The sequence below is a fragment of the Pelodiscus sinensis genome, chromosome 3 (genome assembly GCF_049634645.1).
Source record: "Pelodiscus sinensis isolate JC-2024 chromosome 3, ASM4963464v1, whole genome shotgun sequence".
In the NCBI taxonomy this organism is placed as follows: Eukaryota; Metazoa; Chordata; order Testudines; family Trionychidae; genus Pelodiscus; species Pelodiscus sinensis.
Window position 1 is genome coordinate 192841100 of NC_134713.1, and position 21439 is coordinate 192862538.

General features: G+C 43.0%; 1 protein-coding gene across 1 annotated transcript; it reads right to left on the reverse strand.

Moving 5' to 3' along the window:
* Window positions 1-953: 953 nt before the first annotated feature.
* On the reverse strand, window positions 954-18357 carry CHGB (chromogranin B). Its single transcript, XM_075925718.1, has 5 exons — window positions 18250-18357; window positions 12269-12312; window positions 7876-7969; window positions 3192-4987; window positions 954-1365 (listed from the first exon to the last, which is right to left on the reverse strand). Exons 1-5 carry the CDS (start codon window positions 18296-18298, stop codon window positions 1282-1284), a joined length of 2067 nt encoding a protein of 688 aa, XP_075781833.1. The 5' UTR covers window positions 18299-18357; the 3' UTR covers window positions 954-1281.
* Window positions 18358-21439: the final 3082 nt, after the last annotated feature.

Here is a 21439-nt window from a genome sequence, read left to right on the forward strand (position 1 = left end):
GTTAGATTTAGGATGAAATACTTTAATAAGCAGGTGGCTAGTTGGATTAAAATAGTCCAAGCAGAACATATGCTGTGATACATGCAGGCAACATGTTATACTTTAAACACGTGTATTCTTCCCCCATGTTATACAGTGAAAAGAGACATTGTCATGGCAATTTTTTTAAACACTTAGATAAATCTGATTAAACTTGAGCTCAGGATACACAAATAGCAGTTGAAGCTATTTAAAGGAAAATTCCTTATGCTGCTGTGTGGTGGCATATGATTCATGAGTTGATGTTTCTACAGCCCTCCTACTCATTGTTCTTAGCAAGGACAGACTGTTTTATGGAGATCCAAGCTCTGTACCAGTTGCTCATTCACTGTTGGTCCATCTAAGGATGATACCATAGAACCCTTCTAATCTATTTGCTTTATAGCTTGGCATTTCTGTACAAAGGATGACTAGTGTGGTATTGTGTGAGAGATTGATGAGATATTGTTACCTCTACAATGGGGGAGCACCTATTCACACAAGTTAATGGCAGTACTCCCAAAGAACTACTCAGTTTGTACAAGTGTGGTATAATTTGACTCTACTTTTATAGTCTACCACAGTGAATGTATTAATATATTAAGCATTATGAACTGCCAAAATAAACAACCATGTGTATTTGGTGATACAATAACCTTACTTTTGATGTATGTTTACATAGCAGCTAATTTACAAAACTAATTTTCTGACAATAAATTTGAGTCATTGGTGCAAACTATCAAGATTCTGGTATACTTTACAAGCTCTTGCTATCTAGAATATAAAGAAAATGTATGTGTGTTTCTATTTTAAGCTTCAGAAATAAACATACAGAAACTACATTTCAGTGTTTTATTTACATCTGTTTGTCTGATCTGGGTTATTTGAAAATATTCACAAAATTTAGACCAAAACAAGTCAAGCAAGGAGAAGGATTTTGGTCCAAGATGAATATTTTTATTTCAAACTCAGACAAATATATTTCTGAAGAACACAAACACAATTATTTTCACAAGCATATTAAAATATCTGCCTTACATGTAAGTTTATATACTAGAATTCATGCTAGTTGGATCTCAGTAGCATAATTGCAAATTAAAGACATTTCCAGCTGTGTAAATCACTACACTTCAGTGGACAGTAAATTGCATTTCCTGTTTTAGGGTAAACAATACTTCAGTGGCAGTGAATTACCAAGAAATATAAGTATTTTAAGTAAGTAACGCTACACTTAGCTTTGAAATGCACCATTGTACACAGTCTTCATCCCCTCCTGTTAACGCTGAACTTCTCAGCTATTTTCTGCAGTTCCAAATCCATAGCAGCCAGATTTTCCAGCTCTTTTTCCTATGAAGCATTTAAACCAAGATTATTTTAGGGCATGGAACAGATAGGTAAATGTTATTTTGTAGTACCAAAAATAGAGTGTAGGACATGTTACCAAAACACACCTCCATGTAATTTTAAATTCAGAGATATAAGAGCCAAAAAGCGCCACTGTGAATCATTTAGTCTGACCTTCTACGTGACACAGGCATAAAGCTCCCCTGAATCAATTCCTATTTGAACTAGGTAAAGCCCAAGTCAGCACTGTTTACTCAGGCATCTGAAGAACTGGGCTCTGCCCACGAAAGCTCATGATACCATCTACATGTTTTGTTAGTCTGGTAGCACTTCTATTTGTTGTTTTTTAAGTTTATCCTGTACAGATTAACTCGGCTACCCCTGAAGTTTCTAACTTCAATGATATGTTTGCTTGGATAAGGAGTAGTAATGAGTGACATTTTTCAACTGCCACTTTTTTCAGTGGAAAAATGCAGAGTTGGCAATACCAAAATGTTTTGCGAATTAGTGTTTGGTTTCACCAAACAATTAATTTCAAAACCATTTCTGATACAAAAACCCCCAAAAAGTTCTAAAAATTGATTCCTTCTGTCATTTTCAAAATAAAACGTTTCGATTTTTCAGTTTGAAGAGATTGTTTCAAAAGTAACCTCTTATTTTTTAAAAAATTAAGAGTTGCCAAAAACCAAAATGAGCCTCACTGAAAATTTCAAAAAATATTGTTTTGATTTAGAGCTGACTTGCTTCACATTTCAAAATAGCCAATGGACAGCAACAAAAAAAATCTGATTACCTACCTTTAGTAAGGAGTTCTGAAAGTGGTCCTATATTGATGTAAGGGATGTATTTGATGTCCTAATGATTATTTTAAATTTCTATTACTTTTATGTAGCTGATGTTACTACTTTTTAAAATGCTGTGAGGCACTCAAATACTGTGGTGGAAGATTGTATTTCTCCCACAGTAAAGAAATAACTTGGGTAAATATTAACAATTAAGTAGTCTCATAACTTGCCAGTTTTCCCTTCCGTACATAAAGGTACCTTAATAGCTTGATCCCCTTGTATTCCCTTCTGTTTGCCGTCAGAAATACTATTTTATATTATAAATACTGATATAAAGTTATTCAGTTCACAGGCGCCGACGCTGTGGCTGCTCTGGGTTTGGATCATCCATCAAAAAAATAGTGCAGGGGAAAGCACAGTAAGGGCATGGTGTGCTTGGGGGCGGGGGGGGGGTGGATTGGGAAGAAAACTTGAGGAGGCAGAGCAGGGATGGGTGGGGCCTTGGGAAAAGGGGTGGGGTTGGGGGGGGGTCCGGGTGGAGCACACACCCAGGAAGAAGAAAGTCATTGCCTGTGATTTAGATGTCTAAAGAGAATGGTGAGGGGTTTTTGTTAAAGGTGATCACTGACATGAACTTTTGTAGAATAGTGGAAGTCATTTTGCTTTTGGTCTCATAGCACTGCTTTCTCTTCGGTAATCTCCCAGATACAGTGTGCGGTGTGTGTCATAGAAGAGGTATATTTTGCAAAAGTGCGGCTGTCCTAGAAATTAGAATTTTTTTCATGCCAACTGCCCCTTTTTGCCATACAGTACCCTCTCCAGTTTATGTGAACATCAGCAGAGTGCCACTGAATTCAGCCAAGCTATACTGACTTACAACCACTGAGGATCTGGCCCTGAATGAAAATTCACTACACTTTTTGCGAGGTTTCCCTCGGAGATTCTACTGGAATGGTTCCTGATAGGTTGGATCTAAATTCTGAGCTTTTTATTAAGGAATATCAATGTTGCTCAGCTTTTCACTGAAACCCCATAAACACCTACCTCCTCTTCTGTCAGAGGCCTCTGGCTGAGACTTCCCTTGTCACTCCTGATCACTTGACGCTTTTTTAGGTCTTCCCCAGAATTGTACAGTTCTGGAAATTCAGCCGATTTCTTCTTGTAATTCAGAAGCTGGGCAAGTTGATCCATCCTGTCATACTGTCTTTTTATATCAAGTTTGCGGAGCTTTCCGAGAGTCCTCTTCTCACCAGGCCCATGATTCAAACTGTCCAGAAGCTGCTTTTTCTCCCACCAATCGTAGTCGTATTCTGGGAAGAAATTCTTCTCATTCACGCTGGGTTTGCTTTCCTGTTCACTTTCCAGAATCTGTTCCCCCATATTGTCCTTTTTATCATCATTTCTGCTTTTCCACTGTAGGTGGTGGTATAAGGGACTGTACCGCATTGCAGCCCTTTTTGCGTTGTCGGCAGGGAAGTGACTCCTATACTCTTCCCCATACCTCACTTTCTCCATACTATCCTCATTGTCTTGTTTCTGATTCTCGCTGTAATGTCTCTTTTCTATTTCTTCATCCCCCTCGTAGCCAGGATAGTACCTTTTCTCCTCCCCATCCCACTCCTCAGTACTATAGGGCCTCATTGACTGCCCTTTGCTCTCTCCACTGTGCAGCTTGTGTGTCTCTTCATCTTCCCTGTCATGTAGGTGGTGTCTGCCTTCGCCATGATGTCTCTTCTCATCCCTGTTTCTGTGACCATGGTGCTTATCGAGGTCTTCATCACTCTCTTCACTATGGTGTTTCTTCTCCTCATAGTGATGTCTCCCCGCCTCACGTGGTTCATCATGGTACCTCTTTTTCTCATGTCTGTCTTCCTCGCTTTCCCCACCAATGTGGTACCTCTGGCCTTCCTCTCCACTGTTCTTGTTCTGATGGCGCTGCTCTCTGTACTCGCTCCCGTGACCAGTGTGCCTCTTCTCCTCCAACTCTTCAGAGCTGTGTTCCCCATACCTCCTCTTCTCTTCAAGGTGATGTTCTGGCTCTTTGTAATGGTGTTTCTGGTCATGGCTCTTTTTATCCCAGAATCGATTCTCATCATCATTGGGTTCCTCAAGTGGGTTCCTTTTCTCACTATCGTGATCTTGCCTTTCTTTGGAGGAGTCACCTACTCTGTGCTTTTTGTGATAATGTTTTGGTTTGTAGCGTCGTTTTTCCTCTTCTTCGTTCTCCTCAGATGCTTCGTGCTCTCTGTACTGGTACGAACTGTGTTCCTTAGACTCATGGCGATACCTTTCACTGCTTTCCTCCTCTTCCTCCTGCACTTCCTGCTCCTCATCTTCATCACTTTCATGGTGTCTCTTTTCATTGCTGTTCATCTTTTCCTCAGAGTGCCTATGGCTCTCAGAGAGTTTATCATCCCCGGGAGAGAACTCCTCCATGCTTTTGGAGTGAGACCTTTTGTCTGGAAGTTCATACTCTGCCTCTGAGTCTTCAGCATGATTCCCCTTTTCTTTGATTCCTTCTTCACTGTGGTTATTTCTCTTATAGCTGTTCTCATCATCATCCTCTTCTTCCTCACCTCTTACGTTCATACGGTGCTTTTTTCCTCTGTTATGGATTCTAGTCTCATGAGAGTGACTATCCCCATTGTGTTTGTCCTCCTCACTTCTGCTCTCATCTTCCTCATGAAGGTGTTTCTCTTCCTCGCTTTCTTCCTTCCGACCTCGTTGTTCTTCCACACTCACTTGCTGATGGTTTTCATCCTCTGATGGTTCTTGCAAATGCCTCACTTCAAGCTGCTCCTCATTTTCATTTTTCTTTTCTGCTGTGTTATACCTGCTGCCTACAAAAACAAAAAACAAACATTTACAATGTTAACTCAACTCTTCATTAACACATTCTTCAGACAGAAGAAGTGGACTAGTTTTCAATGCTTGCTAAATTGGTCAGATTGACTTTGTGAAAAAATAAAATGCATTTTTAAGCTGGTCAAATCTCCTAAAATATAAGAAATTGCCAATGTTTCTTTTAATTTGCCAGTGTGTTTCAACCAGCTGTTCTATTAAGGACTTTTGGTTCACTTTACAGTCAGTGGAATACTCAGCACCTTTCAAAGTCAGTCCTCAAGTGTTCAAATTTATGCACCTTAAGTCCATCCAAAGTGAATGGGATACTCCAAGTAAATAGAAAAGTATTTCAAGGTTTTTGAATTCATAGTACCAAAGTGATACCAAGTTATGATCCTGTAGTTATTAGACCTAAATCACACACACACTATGATGTTTGCCAATACATTAAATAAGAGCCTGATTCTGATATTGGTTGTAATAGTATTGTTAAACCTCCTTACTCCAGGTGTTCCTAATCCGGGACCACCCCTGTATGGAGGAGGAAATGGCTCTGTGCGCTGCCGCTCCCCTTCCTTCCCAGCAGAGGGGAAGGCAATGCTCAGAGCCGTATCCTCTGAGGCTTTTTCCTGCCGCTCCCATGGTGGTGGGAGGGGGTACCTGGGAGTGGTGGGAAGCACATTGCTCCGTGTGCCCATGGGAACGGGGCAGCAAGTAAGCACCCTATTCCCTCATGTCCAGACCCCACAGCGCCCTCCCTTGCCCAGCAAAATCTTTAACCCAGCATGCCCTGTTTCCCAGGGTTGTTGGATCGAAGAGGTTCAAGTGTATCCTAGACAGTGTAACTCCGCTGCTTTCAATGGAAATATTTTCAGCTGACACCAATGTGAATGAGCTCAGAATCCACATCGAAAGGCTGTGCAGACTAACATCTGTTTCACATGTTTTACCTTGAATAGACAGCATCTGTCTGTCTGCCTGAAAGAGGTCTGTAAATTTATAGCATCCCCCACCATCCCAAAAATCGTTCTGCTTCAGTGAAAAAGAGCTAACACATGTGCCCATAATAAGATACTATATGACAGGATGTCAAGAATGGAATGCTAGGTGTCCCACTTGCTATCAGTTTGGGTCTTAGATACAGTAGTAAGGATAAGCACACTCAGCTTAATGACCTACTAGGGGGCTGTGCCCTCTGCTTGCTGCACTCCCCTACCCACCCCCATCCGTTTCACTTTGCTGAGAGCCTGTTGATGCTGATGATGATGTCATTCTGTCGCCCGACTGACACATTTTGTCATCTGTCAGGAAAAACTTTTTTATATAGAGAGAGAATACTGTAGCTCAAGATTTTCAAGATTTTCAAAAAGGACTAATGATTTTTCAATGCCCTCCATTTTTTTATTTCTAACTTGAGACCCCTTAAACAGGTGAGACATTCACTCCTTTATGAAAATTAGACAGCTCTAGGGGGCTTCAAATTGGGCAGCAAAAAAGAAACATTCAAAATCACTCTTGATTTTTTTTTAAATCTCCAAGTTTGGGCCAGGTGTATTTGAAAAGCATTGACAATCACCCTATTCTAATCATTGTGTTATGCTGTGAATTATAATGTCAACTGTGGTCTTTATTATTATTATTGCTTTTCTTGCTAGGTAAGTGCCAGTCTTTATTTTTCTGTAATTAAACATCCGTTGAAAAAACGAAGTCAATACTGTAGTTTGCCACACTATTAAGTTGAGTCACAGTTCACTATGACTATTAATAAACTATGCAGGTCAGTACCTGTCTCTGGGTGCTAAATTCCAGGACACTGAGGAGAATTGCTACTAGTGTAAGACCTGAGAGGCTAATTTTCAGTTCTTTGGAGCATTACTCCAGTACTCTGGAACGGCACTGGCAGATTCTAAGGTGTTGGGTATGACCCACTGAATAGACTGGTACCTGTCTACTTGAAACCCTGCTTCTCTCCAATGTAACGCTGATTCAATTGTCATCAGCCAAAGCACTCAAGTTGGAGCATTGTTGGTTTAAAAAGGAGGCAGCTACTGGCAAACCCCCTCCATTTTGAAATGCATTCTCTATTTTGTCCAAGTCTGTTCATTTTCAGGATTTGTGTAAAAACTCAGCTATTTTCTTGATTTTCAAGAGAAGTTAAAGACAGGACATCAGGTATTTGTTTCCTTGTCTTTTGTCTGGCCAGCTAATTGGTTTAGCCTGCGATTCTTAACCCATTGTTAGCCACCAGGTCAAGGCTGGCCTAGATTAGTCAAATATATTGAAGGGAATGTTAGTTTTAATGCTGAAATCTAGGGGAAGAGGGTTATGCCCTATAATATTCATGTTTGTAATGCTGGGTAGAATGCATTCTGTTTGAACATTATTTTGTTAGACATCAACAAGAGAATTAATCCTCCACCCTTTACTCTTCTGAGTATTCTTTGCTTGCATATGTAGTCCCACTTACTTGAGTGAGATTGCTCACACAAAAAAAAGATTACTTAATTTTAAACATGACTCATCAATAAGAATGCGACTTTTACAGATTGTGAAAAAGTTATTCTCATGTTTCCGTTGCAAAATTACATGTTTTCATATTTGCATTTGGGAACAACAGAAACAAATGATTGCTTTTCATAACACTTTTGAAAAATGTGGTTTGGATTCAGAGCTCAGAAAAAAATTAATTTTAAGAATTACTGTTAACCTTGAAGACATTTTTCTTGTACATGAAATTAAAATGCCAATGCATCTGCTCTATAAAATGAGAACACATCATAAAAATAATCATTGTTTATAAAATTGTCACATTCTACCAAATTCTCTTCATCAGCAATGACACTTATTCAATGAGTAACTCAAATTCATTTAGTATTGCACTTACTCTTCTTAAGGATATCTTTGCACAGAGGGTTTATTGGTGGAGCATTTGGTTTAGACAGAGCAGTAGAGAGAACTTCCACTATACATCGTGTTACCTAGAAGAAGCAGTAGTTGGAGAAAAGCACATTTCAAATGTAAAACTTTTAAAAACTCTACACATGTCCAATCATGCATTATCAGAGAGATGTTTTGGCATATCAACTTTGGACTGTGACTCAAAGAGATCTGGGTTAATTTCTACCAAAGACTTCCTGCATAACATTGGGCAGGTAATTTCATATCTCTCCACCTCATTTCCACATAAAAAATATGGGGATGTTAATGGTTCATTTCTTCCACCTTTTATCTGCTTAGATAAGATTTTTGAGAGTGGACCTTTTACTATGTGTCTGTGTAGTGCCTAGCAAAATCATCTGATCGCTGCTTCTGTGTATAATTAGTATACAAATAATAATGTCAGCAACCTTTAGAATTTGTACTGGTAAAATGATTTTTAAAAGAGAAGGTGCATGTCTGGTGATTTGAGCAGAGGTCTGGTTTCAATACTCAGCTCCATTACTGACTTTGTGTGACCTTGGACAAATCACTTGGGTTAATTAATATGTAAATCACATTGAGCTCATAACTGGCCCATTAAATCAAACTGAGCTCAGCTTTCCTGTTCTGGTCTACCTGCTCCCCCTTGAACCAATGAAGAGGACAAGGCAGTAAGTGGGGGCTATGAAAAGTCTATCAGGAAGAGTCAAAGCAGACAGACCCAGGAAGGGCAGGAGAGGAGAGCTGCCAGAGAGAAGGTGGTTCCCAGGCTAAAGCTGAAGAATAGAAAGAGGGATTTGCTCCCTGGCAGCCGCCAGCCACAGAAACATGACTGGAGGGCTGATGCCAGGAGAACTAGCAGAAGGAGAGGCTTGATGGCTCTGAGATGTAGCTAAAGGCCAGAGAGAGCAGAAGAAACGGGTAGCACTGGAGAGGTTTCCTCACTGGTGTCTCCTGGCTGGAGAGCTAGACTCTGAGGACTCTGAGAGGGTTGGGAGAGTGCGAATGCTACGCTGCCGTAGATACTCCCAGCAGGCTGTGAGGCTCCCCCTCGGCAAAAGTGGGGTTGCCCTTTGGCAGGAAGGGCTGGGGGTCACTGTCTTGGCAGAGGGGCAAAAGGACAGACAGAATCTAAGTGTGGCACAGGGTGCTGGAATGTGCTATGTGTTATGCCAGTAACCCAGAGCATATGGGAGCTATAGAGGCTACTTTCACTGGGGTGATATGAATTGTGCTTTGGGAGTTTTCAACTGTTTTATTAATAAACTGTGGGTGGACTAGAAGACGAACTTCCACAGAATTACTGGGGACTTAAAAAGGAAAGTGAGGGGGCACTTGCAGAGCTGCCCTGGGGCTATCAGGGAACGCCTGGGAAGAGTCTACTCATTTGTAGAGTTCCTCACAGCAAACACTCCACAGAAGTGTGAAGTTCTGTCACAACAGGTAATGTTAAACAGAAACCTTTAGAAAAATAACTTGAAAAATCCAGAATGCTGAAATATCTCTTTCCTGGCTGTCACACTGTAGAGTATGCACAAGGGTGTGGTGTGATATAAAGACTTTATTGGCTGAGTTTGGGATGAGCACATGGCTCAGGAGTGCCAATAAAGCAGATCACACCATTGTATATTCTGTATATGCCACACCTTTTACAGCCAACTATTTAAAAAATGCTATATAGAGTCTCTAAGTATTTTTCTTGTGGTCTATGTTATAATGCCTGACTCTTAGGTGGTCTATAGTAGACCTGGAAGCTCGGCTTAAGGTATGCAACTCCAGCTACGTAAATAACGTAGCTGGAGTCAACATACCTTACACCAAGCATGACGTTGTTTCCGCATGGGAGGTCAACAGGAGCAAATAGTCCCGTCAACTTCCCTTACTCCTCACAAATCGAGGAGTACGGGGCCTGACCAGGGTGCCCTCATCATTCGATATAGTGGGTCTTTACTAGACTTGTTAAATCGAATGCTAGCAGATCAGTCTCCAGTGTGATAAGTATAGATGTGGCCTTCATAGCAGAAGTTCAACTGTGCAGTCCTCCAAAGGAAAGAAAAATTAACTACTAAAATGTAAAAAAAAAATTAAAATAAAAAGCCCTGTCAAAAATAACTTCTTTCTTAAATTACAATGTAATGTAATTTTAAGGGCTTTCTAGAGCTAAGAACAAAATATACAGAGCTTCAGGGTTCTTTTAATAGTTTAAAGCTCCAGATCGGTCTCATAATGCACAATCCCCAATCTCATTGGATTACAACACAAATATTACTCTCCTGGCCCTTAGGGCAATGTAATTGCAGGGAGGAGGTTGTGAGGATACAAGAAAACATTTTTGTGACAAATTTCCCCCTTTTGAATTGGGTGGGGAACCTTTTTGGGGTCGGGGGCTACTGACCCACAGCCAAAAAAGCAAAAGCAAAAACAAAAACAAAAAAACACCAGCAAACACCTCAGTGACGTGGTCCCTGGGGGAAAAAAATACTCCTGACATTTCCTTCACACACAAGAGCATAGTGGGTCCTAAGCTAGTAGATTCTGTGTGCTCCAGCCCCGCAGTAGGGCAGCATGGGGGCCCGAGTGCCAGTGGAGGTTTTCCAATACTGGATCCAGCTCCTGGGCCTGAGGTTCTTCACTCCTGTTTTAAATGCTTGAAGCTGCTCTGTAGTCTGGACTGTCAGAAGGTAGCCAATGGGAACTGAGTAGAGGCTACGATGTGGCTGATGAGAGCACCAGATACATTTTGGCTATGTCTACACTGGCATGATCTTGCGCAAAAATTCTTTAGTGCAAGAGTTCTTGCGTTAAAGTAGTTGTGCAAGAGAGCGTCTACACTGGCATGTGCTTTTGCACAAGAGCATCCATGCTAGTGTAGACGCTCTCTTGCACAAGAAAGCTCTGATGGCCATTTTAACCATAGGGCTTTCTTGCATAAGAAATTCATGTTGCCTGTCTACACTGGCCTCTTGCGCAAGAACAGTTGCGCAAAAGGTCTTATTACTGAGCGGGTGCATCATAGTTCTTGTGCAAGAAGCCCTGATTTCATACAGTAGAACGTCAGTTTACTTGCGCAAGAACACACGGCCAGTGTAGACACACGGCCAGCAAGTTTTTGCGCAAGAGCGGCTGCTTTGGTGCAAGATTGCGCCAGTGTAGACACAGCCTTTATGTATCATATGAGCTGAGATCACCCTCGTATCTTTCATGAAAAAAGCCCGAGGATTTCCTCATCAAATCAGTAACCAGTCTTCCTTATTTCACGCTTACAGCAATGTGACACTTATTCAGGTTTGTGACTTCACTTTTTGTAAACCAACCATGTTTGGTTTTATTCAAATGAATATTTCAGATTTTTATTTTTTAGGCAAACGTAAGATAAAAATGTTCAAAAGTGCCCAAGTCCCATTTTCAAAAGTACCTGATGCCCAGATTTTCAAAGGTACTTAAACATTGCTGAGCACAATATTGGCACACTTAACTGATTGAGGAGCTTCAAACTCCTTTTCAGAATGGATTTAGGCACTTAGAAGTCTAAATCCCATTAACTGTCAAGAGGATTTTGGCTCTTTATCTGAAGGGATTTCAACACTTTTGTTAGGCTTTTCTGTTAGTTAGGTATGGCAAACAAAATGTTGTGAGGGATTTCAGCACTTGGGAGCCAAAAACCTATTGACTATGGGATTTAGACTCCTACCTGCCTAAATCCATTTTGAAAAGGAGATTTAGGCTCTGCAACACTAAGTGCAGGAAGCACTTAAAAATCTTTGTAACTCTCTGGCTGTGTCTAGACTGGCAAGTTTTTCCAGAAAATCAGCCGCTTTTCCGGAAAAACTTGCCAGCTGTCTACACTGGCCGCTTGAATTTCCGGAAAAGCACTGACGATCTCATGTAAGATTGTCAGTGCTTTTCCGGAAATACTATGCTGCTCCCGTTCGGGCAAAAGTCTTTTTCTGAAAGACTTTTGCACAAAAGGGCCAGTGTAGACAGCACAGTAGTGTTTTCTGCAAAAAAGCCCTGATCGTGAAAATGGCGATCGGGGCTTTTTTGCGGAAAACCGCGTCTAGATTGGCAGGATGCTTTTCCGCAAAAGCACTTTTTGCGGAAAAGCATCCTGCCAATCTAGATGCGCTTTTCCGAAAATGCTTTTAATGGAAAAGTTTTCTGTTAAAAGCATTTTTGGAAAATCATGCCAGTGTAGACATAGCCTCTGGGTTTAAAGATCTTGTTGGAATCTGATGGGATTTAGATACCTATGTCACCTAACTGGTTTTGAAAATGTTACTCCATGTGTTAAAAAGTGATGGAAAGTATTCTGATGAAAACTTGCTAAAGAAAACATTTTATGAGATATGGCTACTCACCATTTCTTCAACATGGTCCTTTTCCATTGGCATGGAACTGACACCTGCAATGGGAAAGTTTACAGTATCACGGATTCACCCAATACAAAAGCCAACATTAATCTCACTGACAACAGTCCTTGGGCAAGTTGATCTTAAATGGGCTGTTTCCTTGATGCGGGGCTTGCGGAGGCAGCCCAGAGTTATTTTATATTGTACCTTATTCAAGAGACAAAACCTGAAGTAACTGCTGGCTTGAGTTGTAGGCTCACGTTAGAGACCAGGAAACTGGAATCTATACTTTTGGATTCTATTCCCTGGTCCTGAGTGATTATGTGACTCTGGATAAGTGACTTAGTTTCTGAGAGATGCCCATTTGTAACAATGTAGAATAGGTTTCTCCCCGGGGCATGGTGTGTCTTTTAACGTTTGATGCTCGGGTCTACATTCAGGTAGTTCAGTAACACATTTCAATCCCACACTCTATTTCTGTGGCTGCCATTGATGTTTCTAACATAAGAAGAAAACACAGAAAATCCATTGTCATTCTGAACTTGTGAGGGTCAAGTAAAGAGGTGTATTGTGAGTTAGCTCATGTAGACGTGACCCTTTTAAAGACACGTATTCATTCTTGACGACTCCAGCTTCTCGGTAAGGTTCTAATGGGGAGAGGCTCAGAGCTCTGACTACGAACATAAGCCCAATCCTCCAGAAGCCCAGTGCAGTCTGAACAATGTGAGGCATTTGTTGGGTGCAAAAGCATGGTCAAGGTGGGCTGATCCAGGAATGCTACATCTTAGCAGCTTCCTATGCAGTGATCTCCTGGAGGGAAAGTAAAACCCAAGGGAGGGAGTTGTAGAATTTCCCTGTGCAACGTTAGTGACTCTGTCCCAAAGTCTTCACCTTTGGAAAGGAGCTGTTGGGCATGAATAGATCGTTTTTATTCTGTTTATTTCATACATTAGTACTACAGTAGGCTCTTTTGCTGCTTATCAAGCATGCTACTGTCCAGGAGTAAGCCTTGTAGAATCCCATGAATGGGGCTCACTATGGGGTTTTTCAAAAATGGAATTAGATAAGGTGGCCAACCAGACATAACTATGCAGAGGCAAGGGGCATGGGAGAGAAGGCTTTCTCTGCACTCCTGCCTCACCATACTGTGCATAATTATGCTACTTAAACATCACTTTTGGCCTGAGCTGCCGTCTTTCTGAGAGTACAGATGATAGTTAACTCAGCTGTTGCTCTTTTTATGATCATGTGATTGGTGGGATTTAGAAGATAGGCATAATAAAGCAGACTAGAGGGAAGATTGGGGCAGTCTGCCCCCTCCCACAAAGAGCCAGCAAAATCCTGTGAGGCTGACCTCCTCCCCTCAGTAGTAGTGAGAAGTTTCTGGTATTGCATTGTCAACTGGGTATATGGTTTTGTTGCAGCAGGAGCCCGATTTGTGCATGACTATGTCTGTGTAGCTCCAGTGGCCTGCCCTCCACACCCAACAGCGTGGACAGAGCAGGAGATGTGCTCTCATTGGCTGGTTTTCCTGTATGGCTGCAGAGCTGCAGTCCTAAGGTATGTCTACACAGTAGCACATAGCTCAAAATAAACTATGCAATTTGAGCTACACAAATTGCGTAGCTCACTGCCTCACAAATTGCGTCGCTTATTTCACGATAGTCTATTTCGAAATGTGGTGCTGTCTAAACAGAGCTACTTTTGAAATAAAGTGTTATTCCGATGAGTCCCTTAATCCTTGTGCAACAAAGTTTAGGGATGTTGGCGTAACAAGCCCATTATTTTGAATGTACTTCAAAATAATGGGTTTGCTGTTAAGACACGTAGAACGCTATTTTGTCACTCTGTAGATGGATCCCTAGAGGGAACCCAAAGGTAAGTTAATGCAGCCTCAAACTGTAATATGTCCCTATCTGAGCATTTCTTGCAGCACTCCAGTGTGTATGCAGGTGAAGGTGTTGTTTAAACATAATCACTTCCTACACCATTAATGTTTTAGGACTGACTGAGGCAGGTTGGTTATTTAAGTCACAGGAAGAAAAAGCACACCAACTAGCCACAGTACTGATCTGCATCCTTGGTCTTGCACTCAGTGACTTGTTGCAAAGACTTATCTCTGAGAGACAACAGAGAGCAGAATGACACCATACAATGTCTGGCAGGGTGTGTCGCAGTTTTCAAATTCCAGTTAGAACATATCCATTGAGAAGATGTGATTTGCCCCCCTCTCCACACAGAAAAAGCAGTAGAGGCTCCTGTGCTTGGCATGCCGCTGGAGAGAGATCCCCTGGATCCCAGTGTGGAGAGAACTGTGTAGTAGATGCAGTGTTTCTCTCTTATCCATGTGTAAGCTGAGGCGATGACCCGATTCATTGCCTGTTCTCATCTTTGTCAGCTGATTCCATCAGAAAACACAGGAGCACTTAAAATGTTTGCTGCACCAACGTGAATAAACTGTTGCCTGTAGCTGTTTTGTGCCCTTTCTAATGACCCCAGCTTCAGAGCACTCCATCGGTCTGACACCAGTTTAATTTGGTAGGGCACACAATATAAAATCTTCAAAAAATGAGTAATATTAGTTCAAACCAAGAGATTTGGTTCGAACTAACGTGTCCCGGCGCGCACTTCCTGGTTTGAATCATCTGTGATTTGAACTAGCACGCCGGCGAGATTGTGCTAATGAAGCGCGGGATATTTAAATCCCCGCTTCATTGACCATTTTGAATGCCTGTATTTGCATCCCAAGTTTGAACAAGGGTGCAAGTGTAGACATACCCCAAGACTCAGGCTCTTCATGGATAGATAAATATTCCTCAAGCAGCATTTGTCTGATGATGAAAGATGACAGTCCAAGGCTAATAAGAGGTGTGAGGCCCTCATAATGTCAGGAGAAACAGAGAATATTGGACAAGTGTCAATTTAGCTTTCTGTGGAGGAATAAAAATGAGTATCAAATTCACGAGAGCTTTAAAAAAAACACACAAGGCAGATTCTCGGCTGTGATGAAGATCCAGTCAAAGCAACAGAGGGGAAGCCATTAAGCAGCCAGTCTGCTTGGTTCTTTCCCTGCTGTAGATTGCTCTAACCTGTGCCAGCTGGCAAGAGTCCCAAACGACTGACTGGCAGCTGGGGATAGCTAGAGTATGGCATATTCTGGCTATGTAGTCAGCCTGCACTGGGTTGCAATAGTGCTTTTTATACTGGTTCTGTAGCTGTTCAGGAAATGTAGATGTTTTTGCACTACCTTAGCAGCACAAAGGATTTGAGCAGGGCAGTTATGAATTTGCCCCATGTGTTTTCACACACTAAAGCTACATGGACACTGCACAGTTATTTCGGAATAGCATGTCTACACTGCAGGGAAGCCTAATGTAGACATGCTATGTCGATTTAGAGCCCCAGGCGAAATAACTTAGAATGGCCTTGGTGAGGGGCTATTTCGAAATAGCAGACGTGGAATAGCTATTTTGGAATAGGTGTTATTCTTCGTAGAATGAGGTTTACAGAAGTTGGAATAATTGATGTGCAGATGCTCGCATAGTTATTTCAGAATAATGGCTGTTATTCCAAAATAACTTTGCTGTGTGGACACACCTTATAGTGCTCCAGATTGATAAAGTGAAAATAAAACCAGAAAGTGTACGGAAAAGCAAACCCTCTATTTTAACACTATTTAACTTATTGTTTTAATATCTATGTGGCAGAAATCATAGGCACGTTTCCTGTATCACATATGTTTAGGCCATGAAAACCAGATGTTCTGATTTTTCAAAAGTGGTGGATGATCACAAATGCCAATAAAATCATGAGAACTGCAGGTACTCACCATGTTTGAAAAATGAAATCATAAATAAGTATTAGTTTTACAAGCATCAATTTCTGATTGTTTTAGTGAAGCCATGTAGATTCTGTGATCACTCGTTTCAAATTTTCATCAGTGCCGATAACTCATGATAGTACAATCCCTGACTGAAATGGAAATGTCAACAAAAATTCTTTTTAACAAAGATCATCAGGAGGGGGTTGCCAATCCTATAATTTACTCACTCCTGTGAGTTTTGAAAGCTATACAGTTTAAAAAAATTGCATACACATAGAGTTGGCAGTGATGTCACATCCAAATAAAAATATATAATCAAGTCCAGTGAAGCAATGGAACAACTCTGGTGGACTTCACTGGGCTTTTGGATAATTTTTTATCTCAAATGTAAGCATTTATCTCTTCCTTTCTCATTTCTGCTTTATTATAGCAACAAGAGACTTGAAATAATTTCACAAAATGAACTATGATAGCTTTTCCATTTGATGCCTTTTAGTATATCTAAACCTGAAATAATATCCCAAAAATACATTATCCTTTACATTTCCCTAATGATATGCAGTGTATGTATAAGAAAATATTTATTTTGGTTTTAGTTATAGAGCTCATGTAAATTGCTTGAGTTAAGTTTAATATAAAACCTCATAAAATCAGAACAACATGGAAAAAATCTCTATTATCTAAAAGTACTAGCTTTGTTGCTTTAAAATCAACTCCCTATTATATTTTGCCACTTGCTTCTAATTAACTTGTTTTGCATATAGCTTGACCAAAAGCCTTTGGAGAAATTAATGTAGTTGTCATACTAGAGATAAAATCAACAGATAGCTGATTAGCTTTTGAGAAGTATAAAGAAAAGGTGTATTTAAAAAATTATCCTTAGCATTAATTATACAGGTAACAGAGTAGGAAGATTACCAAGCACTATGGTGAAAAGGTCCTTATCCTGAGTGGTACCTTACTCTGTGATGAGTCCCCTTGAAATCAATGGGAATATTGGAGGTGTTGGGCACTACACAATGACAGTAAAGGTAGCAGAATCAGATCCCAAATGAACAGAAGCAGAATACAGAATAAGAATACGGTTGAAAGAAAAGACAAAATTGAAAGAAAGACCAAATTGGCAAATCCATTCAAGACATTTTCTTTCTGCATTCTTTTAACATGATTAAAGCTCTTCTAAAATAGAGCATACAAATATAATTAATTGGTCAATTTAACAAGCATTCCATCTATGTAATTATATTGTTTATTCATCTATGAAGAGTATATTGATTTTTAATGCTCTCCCTTTGCATTTCTAGAAACACCTTGTATTTAGCTAATACTCCTTGCATAGAAATCTTTGTCTGCGAAGCACCTCTCTATCCTCTCATACTATTCATTCTAAGCATCTTGTTAAATCTCCAGGGCTCTTCACGTCCAGCTTTTGCAGAGGACTATGCAAAATGACAGAGCATTTGACACAAATAATTCACTCTACCAGAATTCAGGTCTGTTTAATAGTTGCAGCAAATACATCCATTCATTCATTTCAAGTGGTCCATTAGTTTCAATAAAGAGGCCAAGGGCCACCATCCATGCTCAGAGTAAATAATTAAAGTGGTGTGAATAGCAATGATGACAACATCTCAACAGATGGCATAACCCTACAGGACAAAACACTGGCTCTCCCAATCTAGGTAAAATTTCCCTCTAATGCCAAAAGGTGTTTTTTGGGGTGAGTTGGTTGGACATTTTTTAGTGATTTATTCTTTAAGAACATCAACTACAAACACCATTTTAAAAATCTGTTTTAAGCCCCATACCATTTTAAACTGAATCCTCGTAGATTTTTTTCCCCGAATGATTTCTTTTCCCACTAAACCTATTCATCAGATGGGAATGGGGTTGTTTTATCTCCCCCCGAATCCAGCACGGGGAGCAGGTCTGCTCTGTCTTTGTAATGGCTTTCAGCTGGCCCCGGTTCTGTCCCAGCGCAGTTCCCAGCCGCCAGGGCTGTTTCTGCTCGGAGCCACAAAGGCTCCGCGGTGCCCGGTTGTCGGGGCAAGTGCCCCCGGGGGAGCGACCCCCCCGGGCAGCCTGTCTGCGCGCAGAGCCGCGCAGCGAGAGGCGGACACGGATCACAGCGGCGGGCCGGGCGCTCTCCAGGGTGCTGAGGACTCACCTGCCAGCGCGGCGGCTCCCAGCAGGCCGAGCAGCGCCAGGGGCGGCATGGCGGGGCGGGGCGGCTCTGGCTGCACCGGCTGCTCCGCGCTACTTAAGGCGGGAGCGGGGGGGGGGGGGGGGGCGCCGGGATGGGATGTGGGGGGGGGGGGGCGAGACTCGGCGCGATCCCGCCAGCGCCTGCGTCACGGAGCCCCCGGCGGGAGGGCGGCGCCCGAGGCAGAGGCCCCTCCCCCCGGTCCCACACTCGGACCCGCTTCCCTCCCCCCCACACGGACCCGCTTCCCTCCCCCTCCCCGCGGTCCCACACTCGGACCCGCTTCCCCTCGCCTCCCCCCCGCCTCCATGGACCCGCTTTCCTCCCCCTCACTCCGTCACACTCGGACCTGCTTCCCCTCCTCCCACCCTCACAGAACCGCTTCCCTTCCCCCTCACACCGCTTCCCCTCGCCTCCCCCCCCATGGGCCCGCTTTCCTCCCCCGCACACTGCCACTCTCGGATCCGCTTCCCTTCTCCCCCCATGGACCCGCTTCCCTCCCCCTCACACCACCGCACTCGGACCCACTTCCCCTCCCCCCTCCACACGGAACCGCTTCACTCCTCCTCACACCGTTTCCCCTCCCCCTCCCTCATGGACCCGCTTCCCTCCCCTTCACACCGCCACACTCGGACCCGCTTCTCCTCTACTCCCCCCGCCACGTGGACCCGCTTCCCTCCCCCTCGCCACACTCGGACCCGCTTCCCTCCCCCCCCCCCACACGGACCCGCTTCCCTCCCCCTCCGCTCGCCCCACACACGGACTCGCTTCTCCTCCCCCCTCCACGGACCTGCTTTCCCTCCCCCCTCCACACACCGACCCGCTCTCCCCCCCCCCACGGACCTACTTCCCCTCCCCCACCTCCAACAGACCCGCTTAGCCACCCCCAACTCACACAAACCTGTGTCCTCATCCCATCCCCCACCACTCACAGATTCACTTTCTCGCCCCCACAGACCTGGTTCCCCCACCACCTGCCAGGCCCACCATACAACACATCCTTCCCATCACCTGCAGACCAGCTCCCCCACTCCACATTTATCCCGTCCCATCACTACCCCATTCCCACTCCAGCACACAGACCCCATCTCCTGCCACACTCCCTAATCCCTCACCTCACTACCTCTCCCCCATTCCAACACATAGAGGCTCCCTTCTCTCCCTGCCTCCTGCTCAAATACAGAGACTATCCTGCCCCACAGCCTCTTCCAAGCCCCCATTCCCTCCCCTTTACTCACCCCACTCCCAGGTTCCGGGAGACAGAACCTCCTTCCCTGTCTCACCCCACTTACTCCCTTCCCCAAACTGGGGAGCCAGCGCCCCCTCCCCTTCAATTCTATCCCCTCTTCACCCCAGGCTGCAAGAAGCAAAGCCCATTTTCCTTTTTTCTTGCCCTATCTCCCCCTCCTCTCTGCCAACCTATCCCCTGCCTCCTATGTCCCACCAAGGGAGCAGGAGGTAGAATCTCCTTCCCTTCCCTCCCCTTATCTCCCACAAGGTGGAAATAAAAGCTTCCCTTCCCTTTTCTCCATCTTCTTCTTGTCTCCCCTTCCCACAATCAGGGTAAACAATATATGAATTTCCAAGCATACATGTGGGGAGGGGTCAGTGGAATAGTTTTCAGAGGAAGTCACAAAGAGAGAGAGAGAGCTGTGACCTCTTAGTCTTTGGAAAAATCCATGCCTTTGGCATAAATCATAAACCCCTTTGATAGTGCAGCATGACTCAGAGCCCTGCTCCTTTGTGCAGCAATCCAGTTTTGACACCTTTCCACATCATGCTATTTATTTTGTCTGGTGAGTGAATGGCAGATATAGTTCCTCATGACATGATACTAAACAAATCTCTTCTAATCTCTCCCCACACCAGCCTCTTATTTACCCTTTTGTTTTATGAGTTAAGCCATGGTGTCCAACACGCTCGCCACTAGCCACATGTGGCTGTTTGGCCATTTGAGTGTGGCTAGTACTTTATAGCAGTAGCCACACCACAGATCTAAGGAGACAAAGCAAACCCACATGGAAGAGATTTTAAATAATTTCTTAAATAGACCCCATCTTGTCTGATTATTTTTCCATGAAATGTAAAGTATAAAAATCTCATAAAAAACACTGTGCAGAGAGATATCTGAATACAACTGCAGACAGAGCTGAGCAAAAATATTGCTGGCCAAGATTTGGGGTTGTTGTTGTTGTTTGTTTTCCCCCTTCTATTAAAGCTTAGAGCTGTGGTTCTCAACTGGTAGTCCATGGACCACTGGTGGTCCATGGTGACTTTTTTGGTGGTCCACAGGAACATTGTCCAAAGTCACACAGTGTGAGCAGGTGCCACCGTTAGGCTGTTTTATGCCGTGTTCACAAGCATGTGGCGCATCATCCATAGCGTCACCTAGGACGCAACCGCATTGTGTTGCCAGTAACTTCTGTCTGAGGCTCTGAGCATCAGTGTAGCTGCCACTGTTGTGCTGAATGGTTGCTGTGTAGTTCGTCCTGTGCTACATGTGCTGGAGGTGGTCCATGCAATTTTTTTGATTCGCCTGGTGGTCCAGGGACTGAAATGAGTTGAGAACCACTGGCTTAGAGGGATGTCTCCCTTGTTTTGTATTAGGCATTTGTTCATGTTTGCGGGAGCCTATGTTTGAGTGCCAATATTCCTGAAGATGAGTGAATTTATTCTCCCCAAATACCAGCTACTCTATACTGCCTTCTTAATTATTTCTACTACATAAGTGCCTAGATTGAGAATGGGGTCCCATTGTAATAGGCCCTGTAGAAACCTTAAAATTGTTACTGATGATACTAGGTTGGTATATTTTCAACGAGCATAAAGGAGGACACAGGAACAAAAAATATTGTATGCAATTTAACAGTGAATAGCCATCTGTGTATAAAGAAAACGGAGAATGTAGGCCCTATTTTTATCTTGTGTTGCAAGGTAGCCTTAACTAGAGTCAAAGCAGAGGACCTCCAAAATCTCTTTTGTAATTTGTGCAAAGTGATTTCCCTTGGAATCTGAATCCAAGCTAACACAATTACTTAGCTGTTATTTAGAAGCAAACCGATGGTCATTTTAATATGGCAATCCAGTCTGTGCCTTTGGGCAGTGTTCTCTCTGTCTTGCACTTACTGTCTCAGTTAAGCAACAGTGCTCTTCT

Excerpts from the sequence above, each read along its gene's own strand:
- CHGB (XM_075925718.1), bottom strand. The coding sequence starts at position 18,298 with ATGCCGCCCCTGGCGCTGCTCGGCCTGCTGGGAGCCGCCGCGCTGGCA. Across the intron at positions 4,988-7,875 it reads CAAAGATATCCTTAAGAAGA|GCAGCAGGTATAACACAGCA; the intron begins GTAAGTGCAATA and ends TTGTTTTTGTAG. Across the intron at positions 1,366-3,191 it reads GGCCTCTGACAGAAGAGGAG|GAAAAAGAGCTGGAAAATCT; the intron begins GTAGGTGTTTAT and ends AATGCTTCATAG.